At 50.1% G+C, this 21757-nt stretch overlaps 8 protein-coding genes and 3 non-coding genes across 11 annotated transcripts; 8 read left to right on the top strand and 3 right to left on the bottom strand.

The window, feature by feature from the left end:
- Positions 1 to 102: 102 nt before the first annotated feature.
- On the bottom strand, positions 103 to 2429 carry BO87DRAFT_151122 (SPRY domain-containing protein). The gene has a single exon (XM_025618180.1). It carries the CDS (start codon positions 2194 to 2196, stop codon positions 343 to 345), a length of 1854 nt encoding a protein of 617 aa, XP_025476107.1. The 5' UTR covers positions 2197 to 2429; the 3' UTR covers positions 103 to 342.
- Positions 2430 to 3101: 672 nt separating this feature from the next.
- BO87DRAFT_379720 (snoRNA-binding rRNA-processing protein ENP1) lies at positions 3102 to 5255 on the top strand. Its single transcript, XM_025624121.1, has 3 exons — positions 3102 to 3628; positions 3693 to 3940; positions 3996 to 5255. The coding sequence occupies exons 1-3, from the start codon at positions 3260 to 3262 to the stop codon at positions 4858 to 4860; spliced, it is 1482 nt and encodes a 493-aa protein (XP_025476106.1). The 5' UTR covers positions 3102 to 3259; the 3' UTR covers positions 4861 to 5255.
- Positions 5256 to 6684: 1429 nt separating this feature from the next.
- On the top strand, positions 6685 to 8389 carry hacA (transcription factor HAC1). The gene is made up of 2 exons (XM_025621851.1): positions 6685 to 7151; positions 7213 to 8389. The coding sequence occupies exons 1-2, from the start codon at positions 6946 to 6948 to the stop codon at positions 8312 to 8314; spliced, it is 1308 nt and encodes a 435-aa protein (XP_025476105.1). The 5' UTR covers positions 6685 to 6945; the 3' UTR covers positions 8315 to 8389.
- Positions 8390 to 8806: 417 nt separating this feature from the next.
- Positions 8807 to 9561, top strand: BO87DRAFT_390030 (putative SNF7 family protein Fti1/Did2; the record flags this gene model as incomplete). The annotated part of the gene is made up of 2 exons (XM_025624915.1): positions 8807 to 8851; positions 8971 to 9561. The coding sequence occupies 2 exons, from the start codon at positions 8807 to 8809 to the stop codon at positions 9559 to 9561; spliced, it is 636 nt and encodes a 211-aa protein (XP_025476104.1).
- A 709-nt stretch (positions 9562 to 10270) lies between these two features.
- Positions 10271 to 10343, top strand: BO87DRAFT_t218. The gene has a single exon. It is a non-coding gene; the product is annotated as a tRNA-Lys (tRNA).
- A 22-nt stretch (positions 10344 to 10365) lies between these two features.
- On the top strand, positions 10366 to 10438 carry BO87DRAFT_t219. Its single transcript has one exon. It is a non-coding gene; the product is annotated as a tRNA-Lys (tRNA).
- A 49-nt stretch (positions 10439 to 10487) lies between these two features.
- On the top strand, positions 10488 to 13872 carry BO87DRAFT_151026 (uncharacterized protein). Its single transcript, XM_025618179.1, has 8 exons — positions 10488 to 10746; positions 10838 to 11031; positions 11090 to 11584; positions 11646 to 12170; positions 12593 to 12731; positions 12789 to 12865; positions 12920 to 12993; positions 13062 to 13872. The coding sequence occupies exons 2-8, from the start codon at positions 10841 to 10843 to the stop codon at positions 13760 to 13762; spliced, it is 2202 nt and encodes a 733-aa protein (XP_025476103.1). The 5' UTR covers positions 10488 to 10746; positions 10838 to 10840; the 3' UTR covers positions 13763 to 13872.
- A 178-nt stretch (positions 13873 to 14050) lies between these two features.
- Positions 14051 to 15911, top strand: BO87DRAFT_316982 (3-oxoacid CoA-transferase; the record flags this gene model as incomplete). Its single annotated transcript, XM_025619752.1, has 5 exons — positions 14051 to 14288; positions 14356 to 14640; positions 14699 to 14885; positions 14938 to 15691; positions 15777 to 15911. The coding sequence occupies 5 exons, from the start codon at positions 14051 to 14053 to the stop codon at positions 15909 to 15911; spliced, it is 1599 nt and encodes a 532-aa protein (XP_025476102.1).
- Positions 15912 to 16392: 481 nt separating this feature from the next.
- On the bottom strand, positions 16393 to 18759 carry BO87DRAFT_444900 (uncharacterized protein; the record flags this gene model as incomplete). The annotated part of the gene is made up of 7 exons (XM_025628147.1): positions 18112 to 18759; positions 18044 to 18072; positions 17701 to 17962; positions 17233 to 17631; positions 16840 to 17160; positions 16548 to 16777; positions 16393 to 16483 (listed from the first exon to the last, which is right to left on the bottom strand). Exons 1-7 carry the CDS (start codon positions 18385 to 18387, stop codon positions 16393 to 16395), a joined length of 1608 nt encoding a protein of 535 aa, XP_025476101.1. The 5' UTR covers positions 18388 to 18759.
- On the bottom strand, positions 18670 to 20707 carry BO87DRAFT_379712 (putative MFS transporter). Its single transcript, XM_025624120.1, has 4 exons — positions 20163 to 20707; positions 19584 to 20072; positions 19375 to 19516; positions 18670 to 19310 (listed from the first exon to the last, which is right to left on the bottom strand). The coding sequence occupies exons 1-4, from the start codon at positions 20576 to 20578 to the stop codon at positions 18921 to 18923; spliced, it is 1437 nt and encodes a 478-aa protein (XP_025476100.1). The 5' UTR covers positions 20579 to 20707; the 3' UTR covers positions 18670 to 18920.
- A 943-nt stretch (positions 20708 to 21650) lies between these two features.
- Positions 21651 to 21740, top strand: BO87DRAFT_t220. The gene has a single exon. It is a non-coding gene; the product is annotated as a tRNA-Asp (tRNA).
- Positions 21741 to 21757: the final 17 nt, after the last annotated feature.

The following is a 21757-nucleotide window of genomic DNA, read 5'->3' as shown; positions in this document are numbered from 1 at the left end:
AGACGTCTATATGTATACAAATTAAAATGTATAAACTAGAGAAATTCTGCGCCAGTAACTCCCAAGAGGTGTTGCTGTTAGTTTGTATAAAACCTTGCAAACTGAGATGTGCTCGGGATTCGGAGCGCAAAGAAAAGGAAACTATTGCAGACTAGTATATTATGTATACTTGTACAGAGTTCGAAATCGTGATATAATTCTACCAGCCCCGTAACGTGCCCTCGTCACGTGTCGGTCATTCCAACACCGACTTCCCTAAGGCAAGGCCAGTGTAGTAGACTGGGTTAGGGATGCTAGACGTAATCCCGTAACCAGTGGCCGAAGGTGTTGACGGTATGGCGTTCAAGACATCTCAACATCTCCATCTCCAGTTGACACGTCGGGTATTGTAGTCTGAGGTGCTTCTGGGACCGGGGCATCGGCGCTCGTGGTGTCTTCAAGCGTGGTCTGGCCTGGATCTAGGTCCATGACACTCCCAGCTTCGTTGCCATTGCCAGCGGGATTAGCAGCAGTTTCACTTTGACCGTCGGCAACTGGAGGAATAGCGGACTCATAAGCCGCACTGACACCACCTTTCAACACCTCGGAGCCACCAACTGCCCCAGTTCCAGAGCCGTCGAGCTCTGCGTTATTGACAACGTTGCCGTCTACTCCGCCCCAGACGCACATCGCCTCAACCTCGTCCACGATATCTGCAACTATGTCCTCAACTATTTGCTCATTGAATCGTTCGCCAATTCCCCGAATTGGCTCGCCGTTGTCTGTATGAGATGGCGGGCCCACCCACCATGGCCCGTCGAAGCGGCATTCAACCGCGCCTCCGCCGTAGCAGCTGACAGCGGGGTAATAACCGATCATTCCATCATCTGCGTTCTCGCGCTCACCGATGCCCAAGTTATTCGTGCCATTGGCAAGTCGGCTGGCCGGTGGTAAGAAAGCATACAGTTCTTCGAATGGAGTGCCCATCTTTACACCGTTCTTGTATATTGTGATGCTTGAACCGGGTAGAGTTCGCAAGGATGCATCCTCAGCATTGAACGGAGATGGAGGCCCAAACGTAGGTGTTTCTTTGAGATTAAATGCGTAATCGCGTAGCTGTTTTGTTGGGAACACGTTCGATTGTTGCCAACAAAAGTCTGATTTGTAGTGGAAAGGAATGCGGTCACGGACTATATTCGTGACTGACGGGGCTTCTGTGCTCGGTGTTGAAACCTCGCCATCCGCACCTGACTCATAAGTTCCTTCTACAACTTTCTTGTGAAGAGAGAGTGGCGGGAGGGTGATTAGTAAACCGATAACATCTCCCTCACGAATGGATTCGCCTTTTGGAAAGAAGTACTCGCACCGCATCCGATTGACAACCTCGCCATTCACATCACGAATACCGTATCCATAACAGTCGACGCCTACGTTGGCATCGAGGTCTGCCTCCCTTCGTGCGAAACCGAGACGTACATGTCCCCTGGACGGTAAATTTCCATTGCTATTTGAAGATGGAGCCGATGAATTATTCATAACACCACTGACGATGCGCGCTTCGTAGTAATAAGATCCCTCGCGCGCGCAGACATTGGCGCGTGCAGTATGCCAAGGCTCGTTAGAAGTAACTGCGAGAGCGTCTTTACTGAAAAGTATGGCAGCTGGAGAGTCTTCGAAGCTGAAGCGGGCGTGGTAAGGCTGAACATCAGTCTGGCGGTATTTGATATGCGGAAAGCTGGGGTCGGCTATGGCGTAGCTATAACGAAAACCATTCTTGTTGGTGAGCTTATCGACGATCTCAAAGAAGTCCCAGCTTTGACCGATAACGTCTGATGTTTTTCGGTTGACAAAATTCAGCTGCCGGGGTTGTGGGGGTAACAGATCGGATGAGCGAGGCTCTGCCAGCAAAAGAGGCCTTAGTATGCTGAGATCTGAGCTGGGAAGTGCAGTGTTTTGGACAGCAACTGCTCGCTTCTTCGGTGGCATGCTTTCCTGGTCCAGACCCTTGGCCTCACGCTTTTTGCGGCTGTCACGTTTGGTACGCTTTGACTTCAATCCATCGGCTTGTGCAGGGGCATTGCTAGCAGGTATAGGAGAAGATCTCGCATTAGAATCAGGTAAGGAACCGGCGAAAAATGGTGTTCCTCCAGGAGGCAAGATCGGAGAGTTCAAGTTAGACGAAGGTGCAGAAGACCCAGCCGGTTGTGTGGAAGCCATTGTTGATCGACTCAAAAACTGCAATGTTGAGTGCGAGAATTCATAGGCCCGGGGCAATATCAGATAGGATAGACGTCAGTGTGGAATACTTGTTGATGGGAACCCAACAGTCCGGTGTAGGTTGCGCATATGACTCGGTATCGGCAACGACAGGGAAAAGCCAGTCAGATATACTGTTACCACAGCTTTGTCGAATTAAATGTACAGGTCTCGGAGGGGGGCGACTCTATCAAGAGTGACCAGAAGCCTCGATAGGCGATGAGCGGAGGTGATGTTACAGTTTCCAGGATAACCCGGGGTCGCAATAACGCCTGTGGAAAAAGTAGCAGAAGGTCAGAATTACATATGAACCAGTGTGAATCCAGAGCTGTCTTTGTATTCTCATTGTGGGTGTTAGAGCTGAGCCTCCAAGGGATATTGAAGGTACCATATGTACCATGCCCTGAACACCATATAGGAAGTTGAAGATGAGGAACGCGGAAGTGGGTTCGGAGTGCCCTGGGACTTACCACAAGGGCTGCTGGTCGACACGACTTAGATTAGCCAGTTGTAGTTATGAAATAGACCGCAGACAGTCTATTAGGCAGTCGTATAAGGTCAAATAGTGGTTGATTGAACTCTTCTTGCAAGCTTCAAGGCCCGTCCTGCATCACATGCCTGTTGTTTATGCGCAAGTTGCATGCGACGAGCGGAAAGCAATCTTGTCGCCGATTAAAGGCGGTGAGCTACAGTACTGCCGGCAGGTGTCGAGGGCCAAGTGGTGCCTCGAGATAAGAGGGGTAAAGGCGGTATAAGATATCATCCAATAAGAAATAGCGTACATAAAGCGGTGAGGACTGACTCCGCTTTGGCGACGCCAAAAAAAAGAGCTCGACAAAAAATTTGAATCACATGACCTGGAAATTTACACACATTTTCTTGGAGGTTGATACCCGAGAGAGAGACGATCCACGTTCGCAGTGCCTATTATCCGGTGATTAGGTGGATTCGGTGCTAGCTGGAGCCTTTTGATATCATATAAACCTCGGCTTCTAATACACACATCCAAAGGGGCACCGTCACCATGCCCAAGGCAACATCCTCTCGCTCCGCCGCCGGCCGCCGGCACAATCCTCTAGCTGAGGATTATATGACTGCTGGTCATCTGAGAACTCAATCGGCCAAAAAGTCCAGTCGCAAGTCTCGTGAGGGAGACGAACAAGAAGATGGGGAGCGCTTCGTTGATGCGAAGATGTCTCGGAAGATCCTGCAAATCGGACAGGAACTGGCTGATGAGGATGCTGAAGAACAAAGAGCCACAGCAGGCGCTGCTGCTGATATGACGAACGCAGCCTTTGATTTTGAGTCTCGCCTGGAAGGCGATGAGGCCTTTTCCGATGACGAAAAATTCCAAGACGACCAATGGGACGACGAAGAGGAAATTGAGGAAGTTGTATGTCACTGGAATCTCTCTCTTCAAAAATCTCTGGGAACCCTTTTGCTGATATATCGATTAGGAGGTCGACCCCGATGATCTTGATATGTTCAACAAGTTCATTCCTGCAGGCGACGAAGACCCGATATTCAACCCCAGTGGACCCGAAGCCGAAGGTCAGACTAGGAACCTAGCCGATCTTATTCTGGAGAAGATCGCGGAACATGAAGCGAAGCAGGGCGGAGAGAGCGGCGGGCCCTTCATTCAGGGTGGTGGATTACCGGAGGATGCTGTTCAAATACCCGCGAAAGCGGTGGAGGTATATGAGAAGTGAGTACGGATTGCGCCGTGTTGCCGTTCACGCAAGGCTAATCGAAAATCAAAGGGTCGGCATGATACTTTCTCGCTACAAATCTGGACCTCTTCCGAAGCCCTTCAAGATCCTTCCTTCCGTGCCCAACTGGCCCACCCTTCTCGATATTACACGACCTGAGTCTTGGACGGCCAATGCTGTCTATGCCGGTACCAGAATCTTCATTTCGTCGAAGCCAGCAGTCGCACAGGAGTTCATCGCCACAGTGCTCCTTGACCGTGTCCGGGAGGAAATCCATGAGACCAAGAAGCTCAATGTCCACACCTACAATGCGTTGAAGAAAGCGCTATACAAGCCCGCCTGTTTCTTCAAGGGCCTACTCTTCCCCTTGGTGTCGAGCGGAACCTGCACACTACGAGAAGCCCACATTGTCTCTTCTGTCATTGCACGTGTCTCTATCCCGGTCTTGCACTCAGCTGCAGCATTACTCCGCATGTGTGATCTCGCTGCTGAACAGTCGTTGCGCTCTTTGGAAAGTACCGGTGCAGTGAACATGTTCATTCGCGTTTTCCTGGAGAAGAAGTATGCGCTTCCCTACAAGGTGATTGACGCCCTCGTTTTCCATTTCCTGCGCTTCCGTGCTACCGACAATGATGCCATGATGACCGATGGATCCCGTGAAGCCAACAAGGTTTACAAGCTTCCTGTCCTTTGGCACCAGTCTCTGCTGGTGTTTGCGCAACGCTACCGCAATGATATCACCGAGGATCAGCGTGAGGCGCTTTTGGATTTGCTTTTGGTCCGTGGACACAAGGATATCGGACCCGAGGTCAGGCGGGAACTGCTGGCAGGTAGAGGAAGAGGTGTGGTTGCACCAGACCCGGAAAACCAAGGTGCTATTGATGCCGGTGATGATACGATGGATGTCACGTTATAGACGAAATGCTGCGGGACCGCGTTAGGAGTGTAAACTGGGAGGCGAGACGAGGTGCCCCCCCGGTGACTTCGAAAAATTTGCATCTTGCTATGATTCAATCACGAGTCGTGACCGGCATGGGCGTTATTTTTGGGCTATTGAATTGTTACATCCATTTCTTTTGTTTCTTAGGCATATATTATTCCCACGGTTACACATGAGTTTGGCAGCTAGGTGCTTTCACTTGAGCACAGTAAAAGGTAGATAAGAACCAACCCATTGGCTAGAAAACGAGGGGGTGAACACATCTAGTTGTCACGTACAGCATTGTTTTCATAAGCGCATGCCACCATTCATACATCACTCCTACGTTCCGACGGAGTGCAACAAAGCGCGAAGGGGGCGGCCCCAAACCTGACAGGGCTGTAGGATTTCTAGAAGCGTTATTAATTAAGTACGGGATGCTTTTTGCTCCCTCTCCCCCCACTCCCCCTGTCTCTTGATAAGTGTCTATATTGCGTCGGAGCTAAGATCAATCTAACGGCGAAGGAAGACCGTCGGACTTAATTATTTAGATATCAGACCATGACCCGAATAGTACTGTGTATGCGCATTGCGCAATAATTACTCCGTCGAGGGTGACCCCCGTGTTTCTGGTACATTCCACCCGCTAACCTAGTCGGTCAAGGAATGCGGGAAATTGAATAACAAGTTCCAGACCCCAAAGATACTGGTGCTCCAATGAATATTCCCTGCCACGCCCACAACATTGGAAGCCCCCTTCTGGCCCCATCTTTCACACCCTCCGTCTCTAAGAATGGCGCCACGGTGGATCAAGTTCCACGGATTCACTTTGTCTTATCACCAATGAACTGCGCCAACCACGTTCTCTGCCCCCTGGAGACTCTTCAACCTAGCCCTGGATGCCACACTCAAAAGGGGTGCACAATAAGAGTCCAGACGCGTTCACACTTCACACATGAATGGTAATTAAATGATAACATCAATGGAAAATAAAGCCTCCCCAATCGAAAAACAGTTGCAATTATACACTGCACATAAAAGAGCGAAAGCAGAGGCTGTACGCAATGCGGAATATAACTACAGTACTATCTACTAAAGATTGCGGATTTAATTACCAGACGAAGTAAGACATCGGCGGGGGTCGCGTTCAAATAGAGGCAGTGCGAGAGATAAAAATGGCACAGGCATCATCGGAAGAATAATTACCGTGGGGAATTGGGCTAGAACAAAGTGGAATGGAGTAAAGTCCGTCAATCATCTATCTAGTATTTAACTCTACGTACCTATCTCCAAGGTATCTACGGAGTATGATCCGCAAGATTGCGAGTTGAGACCACAAGAGGGGCGCAGGGAGCCACTGGGGGAGGGTTCCACCTTGAGAGCGAGACTTGTCGCAGGTAAAGAGGCCTTTGAGACGGAAGGTGTGAAAGATGGGGCCAGAAGGGGGCTTCCAATGTTGTGGCAGGGGGAAACACACTGGGGGGTCTCTCTCTCCCTTCGCAGTCCCTCCCCTCCCAAGCATTTGGCTTACAGAACGTACTGTGTAAAGTTACGGGGAACCATGGTGCCTGGGGTATTTACCGTACGGTCATTTGGGGCGCAAAGGGGCACATTCACCCAACCGGACATTGCACAGGGGCGTAATGGGTCTGTAACGGTTACCGGAACTTGGCTGACGACGATGACTCCGCCCCCTTACTTGCAGGGAGGCGGCCTGATCTGACCACGTTGGCCTTTTAAAGAGTCGCTCACTCCCCCAGCTCTCACAGTCGATCAGGAAATCGTCCTCACTCTCATCCTTTTATTCTTTCTTGGTTATTGAGGACACCTGTCCTTCTTGGCCCCATCCCTCTTGTTGTCTGGTACACTTGACCCCAGGCACCACTTGGCCAGGCCTGGCCCCCCCAGCTTCCCCCGTTATGACACCGTGGCCTGTGTTCCTGTGACACGGGCAAGCAGACCTCCACAACAAGCTGTGTCGACCTACATCACCGTCCTCCCTTGCAGTGCGGTTTAAGATAAGGCTCATAGTAATCTGATTGATCCACAATCAAAGATCAATCACCCGTCACGCTTGCAATAATGGAAGAAGCATTCTCTCCAGTCGACTCCCTCGCCGGCTCCCCGACGCCTGAGTTGCCATTGCTGACAGTGTCCCCGGCGGACACGTCGCTTGATGACTCGTCGATGCAGTCTGGGGAGACCAAAGCGGAAGAGAAGAAGCCTGTGAAGAAGAGAAAGTCATGGGGCCAGGAATTGCCTGTCCCGAAGACTAACTTGCCTCCGAGGTAAGACATTCATATCCATATACATCTATATCTATTCACATGATGCTAATTCGAAATCAAGAAAACGGGCCAAGACTGAAGATGAGAAAGAGCAACGTCGTATCGAGCGCGTCCTTCGTAATCGTGCGGCAGCACAAACATCACGCGAGCGCAAGAGGCTCGAAATGGAGAAGTTGGAGAATGAGAAGATTCAGATGGAACAGCAAAACCAGTTCCTTCTGCAACGACTATCCCAGATGGAAGCCGAGAACAATCGCTTGAACCAACAAGTCGCTCAACTATCGGCTGAGGTCCGGGGCTCCCGCGGCAACACTCCCAAGCCCGGCTCCCCTGTCTCCGCTTCTCCTACTCTCACCCCCACCCTGTTCAAACAAGAGCGCGACGAAATCCCTCTTGAACGGATTCCTTTCCCCACACCCTCTATCACCGACTACTCCCCTACCTTGAGGCCTTCCACTCTGGCTGAGTCCTCCGACGTGACACAACATCCTGCAGCGGTGTTGTGCGACCTGCAGTGTCCGTCGCTGGACTCGAAGGAGAAGGAAGTGCCCTCTCTCTCTTTGACGTCGGCTCAAACCCTGAACCTCACGCTGCCGATGATCTTGCAGCTCCTCTTTCTGACGATGACTTCCACCGCCTATTCAACGTTGATTCACCCGTTGGGTCAGATTCTTCAGTCCTTGAAGACGGGTTCGCCTTTGACGTTCTCGACGGAGGAGATCTATCAGCATTTCCATTTGATTCTATGGTTGATTTCGACCCCGAATCTGTTGGCTTCGAAGGCATCGAGCCGCCCCACGGTCTTCCGGATGAGACTTCTCGCCAGACTTCTAGCGTGCAACCCAGCCTTGGCGCGTCCACTTCGCGATGCGACGGGCAGGGCATTGCAGCTGGCTGTTAGCGAGCAGTTTCGCCAGGGAGATGCATCGGCTATCGATGGTAACGGAGTCCAATGGAGCTGGGAGTCGTTGTTGACCTTGGCGTGGACGATAGACCTACTCGAAAAGCCGGGACGACGCAAACGAATCTTGAGCGGTTTGAAATCAGCGAAAACTGGACGGCGAAGTAATATTGGCAAGTCTCAAAGGAGTACACGGAGTTCATGGAGTTCACGAAGCACCCAAGAGGCGTTGACGTCTCTCCTGATGGGCAAGCATAGTTGAGGTTCCGGCTGTAAATTATCATAAATTCTTATAATTCTATTTTAGATTTTCAATCCAGCAGTTAATGGTCTGCTCATCATTTCTCTTTCGCTTTTTTTAACCGACAGGTGACCAGGAAAATCAGTTTCTGAGCCCGTTAGATTTGCAATTAGCTGGGCACTATACATAGTCTTGTAGCTACCACATCAATTCTTTAGGCATCAGCGGTACTACTTCATTCCCATTATTGTCAATCGGAGTCGGCATGCAGGTTGTAGTGGCACCTGCGCGCGCAGCGGATACGGCGATCGGGATGACGTTGCCACGCAGTCCCCCGCCCTCCCATCTAGACTGACTGTCTGTCCATCGGGGCTGAATGTTGCCTCCCGCTCCCTATCTTTTGACCCCAAACTTCCTATCTCTTCCATGCGCCCAAGCCTCACTTTTTGCCTAGATACCCTTCTTGTACCCACTCTATTTTTCGTCACCTGTTCCTTTCAGTCCTAGAACAAAATGGTTCGGAAGGATCCTATCTTTGAAGCCCGCACCAATGTCAAGGTAGGCGGTTCCCCATTATTCCCCTCTCTGCGGCAACATTTCAGCGTTTGCCCGCTTATCAACGCTCCCTTGTCTGAATAATTGTCAGTTGGCTGATTTTATTATTGTCCATCTTTTAGCTACACTCTAATCGACTGAAAAAGGAGGCCGCCCGTGCGGAAGCGACCTTTAAATCCGAGAAAGCTAAGGCTGACAAGGCCATGAAAAACCGCGAATTTCAGATCGCCCGCATCCATGCCGCTTCTGCCGTACGAGAAAAACGCAGACAGGTGACCCTCAAGGCGGAGGCTGCCAGAGCAGATGTCATTATCAACGAGCTCAAGGCTGCGCAGAGCACTCGGGACACGTCTCGGACGCTTGCATTGGCATCACGGGGCCTGGATGCTGCCTCCAAGAGTGTAAACCTTGAGAGCTTGGTTTCCCATGCGAACAATTTCCTGGCGCGCTCCGAAGATTTCAAGATTGCTAGCAGTGCGATCGAAGATGTTGCGCAAGGGATCTCTATGCAGGAGAATGGCGCAGAGGGTGAAGCCGATGTGGATCGCCTGATGGAGCAACTTGCTGATGACGCTGGGGTGGACCTCCGGATGGCTTTGGAGCAGGATGCTGCTGCTGCTCCTAAGGAGGAGGTTAAGGCTCCGAAACAAGTTGACACTGAAGTTGAGGATGGCTTGGATGCTAGGCTACGAGCTCTCAGGGCGACCAACTGAATTTCAACTACTTCGTTTCCATCGTCCTCTACTGCCACGTTAACTTTGGCCTTGTACTTGTTGATATGCTTTCGGATTCGGCGAACTATTGGGGTAACTAACAGCGCGTTGGGTATTTTTAGGGTTGAGGTTCAGTTACTCTTGAGAGTATATTGTTCTGTGGGCGCTCATGACTATATGGTCCATCATCATGCTATGCTTTACATGCTTTGTGGGTTCTTGCAATCTCTTTCGTTACATACCCGTGAAAATCGCACTTGCTGCATACGTTCATTGTCTTGCCATGCATTTGAAGGATTTCTAAATGGTCGGTCTTATAAGAGAGACGCACATTTCCTCTGCACAGATACTGTTCGAGTGGTATAGATACCTTTCCTCATATTGTCATTTTCGGTCCCTTCTTGAATTGGTACGTTTCTTCCATACACGTGCTCTATTTTCTGTCCATGGACAATTATGGAGCATTGTTACAAGGAGAATATGTCTTTTATCCATACGCTCATCGTGGGGTACCATCGTCTTTTCAAGACAAGTATTTCAAGGAGCAGTGACATGGTCAGTTTGTAGGAATATGGCCGCTAGTTAACAATACATATAAATAGGGTGTATAGAGGAATTTCTCAGTAGGCGCAGCATTATACTTCCATTACCCCTTCACGGCTGTCGTAGACTCATAAATTCTAAATAAACACCGGTATTTAACGAGCAAGCCCGGCTAGCTCAATCGGTAGAGCGTGAGACTCTTAATCTCAAGGCTGCGGGTTCGAGCCCCGCGTTGGGCTGTTCAACTTCCTCTTTCCCTTTGCCCGGCTAGCTCAATCGGTAGAGCGTGAGACTCTTAATCTCAAGGCTGCGGGTTCGAGCCCCGCGTTGGGCTTTCCTTTTTTTCCCATCCCAAAAAGTATTTTTGTTAACCACCCGGCTAACATGACTTGTCCTTCATTTTTCTTCTTTTACCCGTCTTTTGCTATGCTTGTACTTTGTGGTCCCAATTCAATCGACCTCTCGTAGGCCTTCTTACAGTTCTAGCATAGCTGAAACACTTTTCCAAAGCCACAGCCGTTTCCTTCCGGATGTTGTTCCGCCGCTGTCTGTGAATGCCGCGTAAAATATGTTTCCGTGATCGTCATTTATCAGCCACTGAGTCACTTTTGATCCGGGCCGTGTCATCTTCATGAGCCGGTAGTATGTTTCCAAGACCCAGCCACGAACGTTGGGATAGCGAAAAGGCTATACCCCATAACCACAAAGCTGCTTGAGTTAACCCTTGTAACAGGCGATGGATAGCTCCGCTGCGTTGGATCCCAGCAAAGCATCTCATGGTCGACAAGCCGCCTGCTTGAATTGTAGGAAAAGCAAGGTCCGGTGCAATCGAGGCCAGGATGATGCGTCGTGTAGTAGATGCAAACAGGCCAATGTTGAATGCATCATCCCCAGTCACCATGTCGGTAGACAGAAAGGGGTCAAAAAGTACGCGCTAAACGCATTGATCTTTCAAGGACCCCCAAGCTGACATGATGAAAATTAGCAAACGCAAAGGCCTTGAAAAAGCATTACATCAGATTGAACAGGCCATAAAAAGACCGAGGAGTGATGCGTCAGGGTCTGAGGCGGCCCAGAAGCTCATATCTGACCTTCAAGAGATGCTCAGCAATACACGCGAACAGCAGTTACATAGCGAGGCAGACGACCAGTCGGAAGATTTTGACCGGTCCTATACGTACCATTCGCCCCGGGATAATATCGACGATAATCTGTCTCTAGATGATGCAGAGAATCCTTTGCAACTACTCGCACGTGCATCTGATCTACAGCTATCGCCGACCGAGGTGCGTGGTGCACACAAATGGCCACCTTCAACAATTCAAGCACCAGGCATGCTGCAGAACAGCACCGAAGGAAGCGACCCTGCCGCGCAATCATATTTTGTTCCTATCAGGGCAAGTCTAGATGTTGGCCCGGATATAGACCCCATCGACATCGGTCTTGTAACTCCGAGCGAAGCTGAATCGCTCTTCTCTTTGTATGCCCAGGCTGCGTTGACTAAATTTGTGCCTTCATAGCTTACTTACCATTGATGCCAGCTTTTATCAGAATCTCGCACATACTCGATGGGGCCTTGATCCCCTGGTCCATACTGTCTCGTTTGTGCGGACCCAATCCGCATTTCTATTCACCTCTATCATGGCCGCAGCTGCATTGTTCTTGCCATCTGCTACAGCACTGTCGAAGCGGCTATCTAGACACTGCAAGACACTGGCCCAGAATGTCATTGTTCGACGCCACAGATCTGTTGAGATCGTCCTAGCCTTCATGGTAAATGTTCCATGGATGGAGCCAGGTAGTTGCTTAGGAGATGACGATACATGTTCCTACATTGCCATGGCTCTAGCTGTTGCTTTGGATCTTTCGTTGAACAAGATTGTGCTTCCATCATCTAGCTTTGAGCCGAGTCTACTTAGGAGACTCGCCAAGGCCGAGACTATCGATGCAAAGAGAGCTCTATACATGGACCGATTTGATGGCGTAGAACCGACATCTGCATGGGGCCGAAGACTTCTTCGAAGGCGTGAGAGAACTTGGATAGCGCTGTTTGTTCTCGAAAGAGGGTAAGCATTTCACCAGAAGCTCTGCTATTATACCTGTGAGGCACTACTACCACATCAGCCAGGTTCCTCCATACCACACTTCCCTCATGGCACACCCTGCTGCCTACTTCGAAGGGTAATGCTTTCTGCTTATAATGTTTTTCTCTTAGTACAGGCAGAGGCCCTTCCATCTTCCTGCTAGAGATATTTACCTATCTGAAGTATGAAATACTGCCTCGGGCTTGAAATTAACCAAAACTACAGATAATAGAGCCTCTGCCCGTACTAAGAGAAAAACATTATAAGCAGAAAGTCTTACCCTTCTTCAAGATGGGCGGCAGGTTATGACATGCGTGAAGTGTGATGTAGAGGAGTCTGGCTGGAATGGCGGTAGCGTCTTCCTTATACATAGGTGTAGCACCCGTCTAACCTTTGGTTTGCAGTGTATGTTTAGCTCGCGGACGAAGCTATACAGTTCCTTCGACAGCCCTTATAAACCATTGCGATAAGTGGCATGTGTCCGATTTTGCAGACTCGCGCGATGGCCCGATGAATTCCATGGCTGTCCTCAGACGGAACCTGGTAAGTACACTAGCGGTCTCATGCGTACGAAAGGACCTTTCTGACCGGAGCGAATAGGATGGTCTCTTCCTGAGAGTAAAAGCCAATTGCGATAGCCACCAGGCCACAGATGCCGGGTCTGAGGTAGCGCAATCGTACGTGTTCATCCCACAAGTTGTGGACACGCGAATAACTCACGGTGTTCCCAGGATCAAGAATATGATTGAAAGCTTCTACGACCAGTGGTATGAGATATGGGCACCTGAGATAGGGGAAGGTCACTGTAAGTCCCTCGTAGGGGTGTGGCAGGCTCGCATCAACCCATTGTACAAACGGCTAATCTACATCAAGCACGCTCCCTTCCACCCTATGTGGAGATTCTTGTAACGCATACGAGGTTATCGACATATGGTGGTGTTATCAATCACCCTACAGCACCCGTGGAAGTCAAAAGATTCTTTCGTGCCGCCGGCCTATCTTCTGCACTAAATGTCTTGAGAGCAGCTATACAAGGAGAGGCGCGATTGAAGTCTATGCCTAACAACACAGTCATCATGATATCCTTTGCTGCATGCTCAGCACTTAGTCTTAGCGTCATGCCAGAAGACAGCAGGTCTAGTTTGGCGCCAAGTGTTCATAATCTGATCGAGGAAACTGCAGGGGTCCTCGAGCGTATCGGAGCTACTACCCGCCATAGAAACGGCGCCTCTGTTCTCTATGGGCGCTTTTTGAGGGCGCTTGTCAGACGCGCTCCTGTAAGCGCAGGCTCCCAGAACGGACCGCGAGGCTTGGTCGAAACGGGGGCCCTACAACCTCCGCCAGACTTGGATGGGTATTGCCCAGTGGCTTCCGGGACACAGCCATCCTCGATACCGTCGTCTTTTATATGGCCTGAACCACTCAGATTTTCTGCCATGTCCGATGACCAAATCATAGACGCAGTGAACCGGGCTGGCACTGCATTTGGGACAACTGTGCCTGACGTCCCACTGGATGACCTAATGACTTGGGACTGGTTCGACGTCGGAAATGCGGCAGATTTTGGCTTCTGAATGGGTGGAAGCTTGCGCGCAGATCGGTGGCTACGCGGATCGATGGATGATCTCATTTCTGGTTCCGATCCGAAGGGTCCTGGGAGCTCCGCCGCTCGGCGACTAGAAGTAGCGCCGAGTGCCGAGGGGTGCCGTTCTCAGCCTCTCATATTAACCAGCCCGATTCCCTGCTTTTTCTAACTGGATAGCCTCTGCAACACTTTTTCGATCGCTATTCAGATGATTTTGTCGCCACGAGGGAAAATGGCAACCATTCGATTATCTGCGTCGGTCTTGTCGCGAAGGTTGATGCTCCGTCCGCAATGCTATCGACGGTCGCAACCACTCACGAGCCTCTATGCGCCTCCCGCTACTAAAGCCGGTAGCCGGGCCAGATACTCAACTTCTACACATGAGCAAGCTCCGCGGGCTCCGAAGATTGATCGTGCCGCTTCAAAGTTATTTAAAGATGCGGATGCGGCCGTAGCAGATCTGAAGAGCGGGTCAACCATTCTTAGTTCAGGCTTCGGCCTATGTGGTGTCGCAGGTAAGGTCTCTCCTCGCGCTTTGCCAGATAATAATACAGTTTGACTGACAAAAAAAATCTACTGTAGAAACGTTGATCTCTGCGATACATCGCAGAGGGGCCGACAACTTGCATTCCTTGACGGCGGTTTCGAACAATGCTGGTCTCGCTGGGAAGGGCGGGCTGTCTATCCTAACGCAAGCGGGACAGGTCAACAGACTCATACTTTCCTACCTGGGAAATAACAAAGCTCTGGAGAAGAAATACTTGACGGGAAATATTGCCATCGAACTGTGTCCACAAGGCAGTCTGGCCGAGCGACTACGTGCTGGAGGAGCTGGGATCCCCGCGTTTTATACCCCCACGGGAGTTCGTGAGTTTTTTGATCACTAAGGGATACATGATATAACTTACTGACTTGCTTTTGGCAGATACTCTGCTTCAGAAGGGAGAGATCCCGGTGCGTGTAGACGAATCCGGAAAGGTGCTCGAGCATGGCAAGCCCCGCGAGACAAGGGAGTTCAATGGAAAAACTTATATGATGGAGACTGCGCTCAATGGGGATGTGGCCATTCTCAGAGCATGGAAGGCAGATGCTGCAGGAAATTGTGTTTTCCGGTAGGCATTTCTCGACTCTTATATACGATGAATTGCTAATGATGTGACTTAGTTACACTACGAAGGCATTCGGCCCCATCATGGCGAAGGCAGCAGCCCTTACCATTGTGGAAGCCGAGAACATTGTCCCCACTGGCTCAATCGACCCTAATGATGTCGATCTACCTGGAATCTTTGTTGATAGAATCGTCCCCGCAACCGATGAAAAGCATATCGAAATCAAGAAACTGCGATCTGACAAGGGTGATGAGGCAAACAAGAAGGCAGAGGACGCTGCGACTATCCTGCGGAACCGGATCGCCAAGCGGGCTGCTCGGGAACTCAAGCAGGGTTACTATGTCAACCTCGGTGTTGGTATTCCTACACTGGCCCCCTCATTTCTGCCCGAAGACGTAAAGGTTTGGATCCAATCCGAGAACGGTATCCTGGGAATGGGACCTTATCCGACCGAAGAGGAAGTTGATGTGGATGTCATCAACGCCGGCAAAGAGACCGTCACTCTGGTACCGGGCGCTTCCACATTTGATAGCAGTGAGTCGTTTGGAATGATTCGCGGCGGGCATGTAGACGTGTCGATCTTGGGGGCTTTGCAGGTCGGCGCGAACGGCGACCTGGCGAACTACATGATACCCGGCAAGGTGTTCAAGGGAATGGGAGGAGCCATGGACTTGATCTCCAACCCCGAGAAGACCAAGATTGTGGTTGCTACCAGCCACACGGCGAAGGACGGATCTCCGAAGATTGTGGACCAGTGCAGCCTTCCTTTGACTGGCGCCAACTGTGTCAGCACTATTATCACCGAACTGGTAAGTGGGAAAAGAGCCCTGGCCGATGACGGCAATCAGCAATCTTTTAGGGAAGGAAATACAGAACTAACAGCGGACTATATAGTGCGTCTTCCAGGTCGACCGGACCAAGGGCGAGCTTCTGTTGACGGAACTGGCCCCAGGCGTGGAGGTCGAGGAGATTCAGAACAAGACTGGGGCGAAGTTTACGGTTGCGGAAAACCTGGAGATCATGGAGTAAAATGAGTCGAGGCTGGGTGTACATGTGATGAAGCGCCCCTCACCTGTAAATCTATTTATTTGTTTATATATTGTCAAGGCAAAAGATCAGCTGACCCTGGCTGGAGTGAAAGTCTCAACATCATATGGAGTATCATTACTCTTGCCCGGCCTTCTTTATTTCATTGATCCATACCGTACCCAGGAAATCAACCCCACATATGATAGAATAAATAGATCAATGATATACTCACTGCATGCAAGCTAAGGTGGGCTTATCCAGCTTTCAAAGACTGTATGTATTGTATGTATATTGAAAACCCTCCAGAGAACTAGTAGTAGTACTAGCTAAAAGACATACATAGCCGACGACCCAAAAAGGGCATGGAATAGACAGACGTATGTATAAACGGGCATCTATTCTGTTACTACCCTATCCAATGTCCTTTTCGATGGCTTTTCGCCATCGAAAGAGTAGATAGAGATGCGACGTATATATCATATCATGTTTGCAATTGCACCTCCAGGAGGACATTCGGAATGGCGGTGCTATTCGCCGGCATGGAATAAGTGAAGTTCCAAAACCTAAAGTCACTATGAATGAAATGTGTTAGCTTATTGGTCACCAAACAAATAAGGCGCTAGAGGCTTTATTTACTTGATGACTTGGTCGCTCAAGCTATACGAGATATTCAGGGTATTCGGGTCCATATTGCCCGACACGGTAACATCCAGGCCGACAATGTCTTCCCAGCTGGCCACATTCCTTTGGGTCTCAAACGGAGATACCAGGAACTGGAACTGAGAGGCCGACGTTCCACACGGATAGGTCAGGTTCAGATACCCGGGTCCAACCTCGGCAATCAGAGCCGGCTCCGTTGCATATAACTGTTGTATGTTTGTTAGTTATGGCTTTTGAGAATCAGTATCGTTGTTTTAGGAAAACCCACTGTTATCCACCCTATTCCAGCCCCAGTATCCCATTGAATGACAGCCGGGTTAAACTGTGATGGATTAATGGCCGGGCCACCGACAACAGACTCATTGAAGGTCTCCGCTCCAATGCTGATGCCTTCACTCAGCCACGCAGCCACCTGTCGCGGGAAGGAGTCATATGGAATAGAGTAAGCGGAAGTGTTGACCGTATGCTCACCGGGGAAGGCTTTCAGGGCTTGAACGGCCGATGACGGGACAAGCGAGTTATGAAAATTCGACAGGATAGCTATCAGGGGCGAGATGGAAAAGTCGGAGTTATGAGACATCATATACACCTTGTATTTTATCGGTTGTTAGCTCCCAGACCCAATCAACGCAGTAATGATCCCCCCGGTCCTGCTGCTCACCTTATCAATAACTGGGGAAGTCTCTTTTCCGACCAGAGACCAAATATGTCCCGACATGATACCAAAGTACTTTTGCATATCGAACCCATAAGCTCGATCCCAAGGCCCAGCGAGGTTCTTCAACCCAGCATGATACAACTCCCCAATGGTGTCCCATGTATCCTGCAACATCTCCTTCCCTTTCCCCTTCATGACCGAGTCCTCTGCAGCGTACTTGGCCCACATGGTCAACGCAATCAGGGAAACTCCCGTGTACGTGGCACTGTTGAATTCCGAAAGCGTATCTGCGCGATCGAACAGCTCGATGATCTCCTTTGCGTACGTCTCGCCGGAATTGGTCATATTCTGGTCTCCAAGTTTGCGTCCCGTCCAGGCTGTGATGATGGCACGCATTAAGGACTGCGCAGTCGACTAGTCAGCAATTTACTCTCACTTGGTAGTATGAAGAATGGATGATTCCTCACGCACCGGGTTCGTATACGAGGGATACAAATTATCATCATCCACTCCACCAACCCGATAACTATCCCCGGTAGTGTCATTGTAAAGCGAGGCATGCATCAGCTGCGTCAAATCTGCATCGATCAGATGCGGGTACTCCTCGAGCGCAATGATAAAGGCTGTGCCGATGAACTCTCTCCAGTTCGGGTCCCAGGTATCGTAGATAATGGGCGGGTATGCTGGGGTTCCTACTGTGGGTTCTTCGGGGTACTGCTGGTAGTCTCCATACCTGTGTGAGACGCATAGGCCGCGCCGGTTAGTCAATTATAATATCTAGGAGGAAATGTCTCCCAAAATGCCAATCACCCACCATTGATCACTTGTATCCTTGAACTGCGCCTCTATCACATTTCGAATGATAGTCATGGCCTAAGCTACATCATCTCCTTGATCCCGAGCCAACAATCCCACGGCATACCACACGGACGTCCTGGTATCGTGTCGCAGCGCCGTCGCAGCACTCGGATCATAGACATATCCCGCCGAAGCATCGTATATCCGATCGAGGTAATCCATTGACTCTGTGAATAGCTGGCATGTATTTGTTGACCAGGATGACTGGCACCAGCCATTACTATTGCTAGCACTGGCTGATACCGCCAGGGCAGTAGATCCGACGAGTGCGAGCACAGATGCTCTCAGATACCGCGACATTTTGTCTAGAAACAGAGCCTAAAAAAATCCGAGTTAACCCTCCCACAGTACGCAAAAACAGCGGGAACAGGGAAAACCAGTGTTTTATCTACATCATCTCTTTCCATTTGCGGGGGAAAGACAACACAACCCCATCGACGCCCATTATTGGTGCGAGTTCTTTTCCCCCTCTCCCCCTCAGTGGGGTTCGGGTTTATCGCAAGTTTTGTTAATTGAATTCGGTCTTTTAGCCGGACTGCATGGACTGATTGTCTCTCCTATACTGAGTTCTAATCAATCGGGTTGGGATCGGCCGAAATGCGGGGTTGCAGGCGAGCTAGCATTTCATTTATCCCAGTCCCTATCTTTCTGTCTATCTAACTTTCCCTTAGTTGTACAATCAATGATAGATAAATAAGATAGGGTTATTAGGATATATAGATAGATTTTACAGAGAGTATATCCATACCAGGAGGACTTGTTCCAGGGTCCAAGATCTGATCCTGTGAGGCTACTTCTTTGAAAGGCCAACCCCTTAAGTCTGTCTAGAGAGTTTAGGCGGCTTCTTCATCTTCATTCCTTGGTGCCGGTCGCCGCTGCTGCTTTTCCTTTCCGGCAAAACTGAGCAGCATGCCAATGTCATAGACAGCCTTCAAAATACCCGCAATGGTGAATGAAAGCCCGAAGACACCTCGATCAGCCAAGATACCGGTCAACAGAGGTCCAAGGCTCTGGGCACAGGTTTTGACGACGTTAATCGATCCCATGATAGCCGTGCGACGGTCCGGCGGCAGCGCTGCAGCAAGGAAGGCCGAGCGAGGAGCCACATCCATAGTTTGAGAGCAGGCGCGGAGCACCAAAAAGGTCAGCGCCAGCGGGAGAACCGAAGGAACTGGGATGAGTGCCAGGCAAATAGCGGAGGGAAGATGAGTGAAGACCATGGTCTGCAGTAGTCAGCAAAAAGTGGCCAGATGCCGGAAAAGGATATATATCTTGGAGAGAGCAAACCTTGACATTGCCAATGCGCTTGGCGATGGATGAGGCCACCAGAACAGAGGCCGCAGAGATAAGGCTAGTTGTGAAGAAGATAGATCCAAGTGACCCTTCAGGGAGGGAGAACTTGCGCTTAAAGAAGTATGTCATCCACGACCTATACGACATGTCAGTCTCATCGAACTATACGGTTTCTGGGGCCAACCTTGAAAGAGTTGCCATACAGAGATGCCAGTCCAGAGGCGAACGAGTCCAATGCGAACAGGATCGCAAGTCGCAGAAACAAGGAGACGACCTCGGAATCGCCGAGGAAAGAAAGGATCGATTTCTTCTTCTGAGGCGGCTGCTCTTGAGGGGCGGCGTTGCTCGTCTGATCGCCCAGCAGAGGTTGTCTTTCACCCTCATTACTAGACCGTTGCGCAGGCTTCTTCTTCTCGGCCTCGACAGCGGAGCTCAGTGCAATAGACAGGAGAAACTTGAGCGCGCCGATAGCGGCGTAGGCAAAAAAGATGACTCGACAGGCGGGGATGTAGGGCCATCCCCAGATAACCTGAAGCAGGTTGATGGCCCATCCACCGGTCATCATGCCCAGGGCGGTGCCCGCATTGCCAATCAGCGAGTACCAAGCGAAGATATCGCTCAAGATCTCTTTAGGGGTCAGATGGGCCAAAGTTGATTCTTCGACAGCCCGGAAGGGGCCAATTTCGTTTCCACTGTTATTGAGTTTGTAAGCCCGTATGCCCAGACATTGTCGGGGATACTATAAATAGTCGGATGTTTCGCTCGGAATTCGGAGAACTCACCTCGGACTTATGACACCGAAGACGGCCGCCGCCAGAAGGACCCAGTAATTGCCGACCGAAGCAAAGAGGATGCCGCTGCCCACCATCAAAGCTGAGCCCAGGGCCAGGACGGCCCTGCGACCCATGGCATCGGCGAACAGAGTGAGGAGGAAGCTGATAGCGACATCGCCTACCAGGGTCAAGGTCATGAAAAGACCGATGCGTTCATCGGAGATATCCAATGCTGAGAGATAGGCAGCCAGGATTAGAGTTGAACCACCGTAAGCGAAGAGACGCACAAAGCGCTGGGCGCAGAGCAGTTTGACATCTCGAGGGGATTGCCAGACTGAAGTCAGGCCAAGTTCAGCGAGGATGCGGTGATGCACACGCGTTCCTCGCGAAGAAGCGGAGGAAGGTGGATCGGACGGAGCCGACATGATAATAATGCGCCCTTGTGTAAAACAGGCAATCAACCCCTCAATTGAGAAATTATGGTAGTAAAAATACAATTGTAAATATGGACAAGAAGAAAAGGATGGAGAGAAGGGAGGGAAAAGAGAGCGAAGAGGGGGAAGGAAGAGAGTAGAAATAGAAGGAGGATGGAGGGGACGGGAAGGCGGGATTGAAGTTCTGCAGATCGTCTCCTCCAGGCAGCCAGGCACCCCATTCTAGGGTCCAATCCAGAAACATCAATAAATCGCCTGTCATCAACGCCTCCAATTGGACCTGCATCCAAGTTGAGCCTTCAATTAAGTTAGAAGAAGTTCATCTTGCTCTGAAGTAATTACTCCATGAAATGCCCAGCATTTTGGTCAAATCCCGTTGGGAGTTAGTATGTCTCGGCCAACATAACACGCCCTAACCCTTCCTCTGTCCACGTCTTTCTACTTCTATTTTGTTCTCATACTCCTTAGTTATCATAGGTGATGATATCCCAGTCTCTCGTGTCTTACATTGACCCCTTCCGCTTCTCCATTCCATGCAGAAAGAGCTATTCCCTCACTAAGACCTTCACCGGTTGTAGCTACACCAGAACAGTCAGTCTCTTTCATGCCGAACTACGACCAAAAAGGCCCAATGATGATTTCAGCTCCTCATTACGAATTTGTGAATATCTTTTTGTATTCCACATCCAATCTACTACGGAGTATTCAGCTGGTAGGTAGCTATAGGTACTATAATAACCAGATGAGTAATGACTACCGAGGATGGCCCACTAATAGGGCTGATAGACACTCAGCCTTACAGTAGAAGTCAACCTTTCAACGCTTCATTTATCTAAACACCATTACCTACTCACATAATAAGTTATAGTAGCTAAAATGTTATCAGTATGAAGCTAAAATGGCTCTATAATGTTGTGAATGTGTGACCCCTTAGTCAGTCATTCAGTTGACGACGCAGATAATCCAGAGTCGCGAGAGGGAAAGTTAGACGAAACAAAGGATATTCCTACACTCATCAATTCTGCTGTCTATAACAATAAATTACAATTCATAACATATAACGTCCTCGATGGTCTAACGGTCATGATTTCCGCTTGTCAATCCCTCTCGGGAACAAGCGCGGGAGACCTGGGTTCGACTCCCAGTCGGGGAGATGTCTTTTTGACCTTT

The sequence above is a fragment of the Aspergillus neoniger genome, assembly GCF_003184625.1.
Source record: "Aspergillus neoniger CBS 115656 unplaced genomic scaffold BO87scaffold_35, whole genome shotgun sequence".
Classification (NCBI taxonomy): Eukaryota; Fungi; Ascomycota; class Eurotiomycetes; order Eurotiales; family Aspergillaceae; genus Aspergillus; species Aspergillus neoniger.
The sequence above is the reverse complement of the archived record's forward strand: the minus strand, read 5'-3'. Positions and strand labels throughout refer to the sequence as shown.

Coding starts and splice junctions, on each gene's coding strand:
- BO87DRAFT_151026 (XM_025618179.1), top strand. CDS start 10,841: ATGGATAGCTCCGCTGCGTTGGATCCCAGCAAAGCATCTCATGGTCGA. Junction 12,866..12,919: donor GGGTCTGAGGTAGCGCAATC/GTACGTGTTCAT, acceptor CGGTGTTCCCAG/GATCAAGAATATGATTGAAA. Junction 12,994..13,061: donor TGAGATAGGGGAAGGTCACT/GTAAGTCCCTCG, acceptor ATCTACATCAAG/CACGCTCCCTTCCACCCTAT.
- hacA (XM_025621851.1), top strand. CDS start 6,946: ATGGAAGAAGCATTCTCTCCAGTCGACTCCCTCGCCGGCTCCCCGACG. Junction 7,152..7,212: donor AAGACTAACTTGCCTCCGAG/GTAAGACATTCA, acceptor TTCGAAATCAAG/AAAACGGGCCAAGACTGAAG.
- BO87DRAFT_151122 (XM_025618180.1), bottom strand. CDS start 2,196: ATGGCTTCCACACAACCGGCTGGGTCTTCTGCACCTTCGTCTAACTTG.
- BO87DRAFT_379720 (XM_025624121.1), top strand. CDS start 3,260: ATGCCCAAGGCAACATCCTCTCGCTCCGCCGCCGGCCGCCGGCACAAT. Junction 3,629..3,692: donor AAGAGGAAATTGAGGAAGTT/GTATGTCACTGG, acceptor TATATCGATTAG/GAGGTCGACCCCGATGATCT. Junction 3,941..3,995: donor GCGGTGGAGGTATATGAGAA/GTGAGTACGGAT, acceptor CGAAAATCAAAG/GGTCGGCATGATACTTTCTC.
- BO87DRAFT_379712 (XM_025624120.1), bottom strand. CDS start 20,578: ATGTCGGCTCCGTCCGATCCACCTTCCTCCGCTTCTTCGCGAGGAACG. Junction 19,517..19,583: donor GCCTCTGGACTGGCATCTCT/GTATGGCAACTC, acceptor CATGTCGTATAG/GTCGTGGATGACATACTTCT. Junction 19,311..19,374: donor AGCGCATTGGCAATGTCAAG/GTTTGCTCTCTC, acceptor TGACTACTGCAG/ACCATGGTCTTCACTCATCT.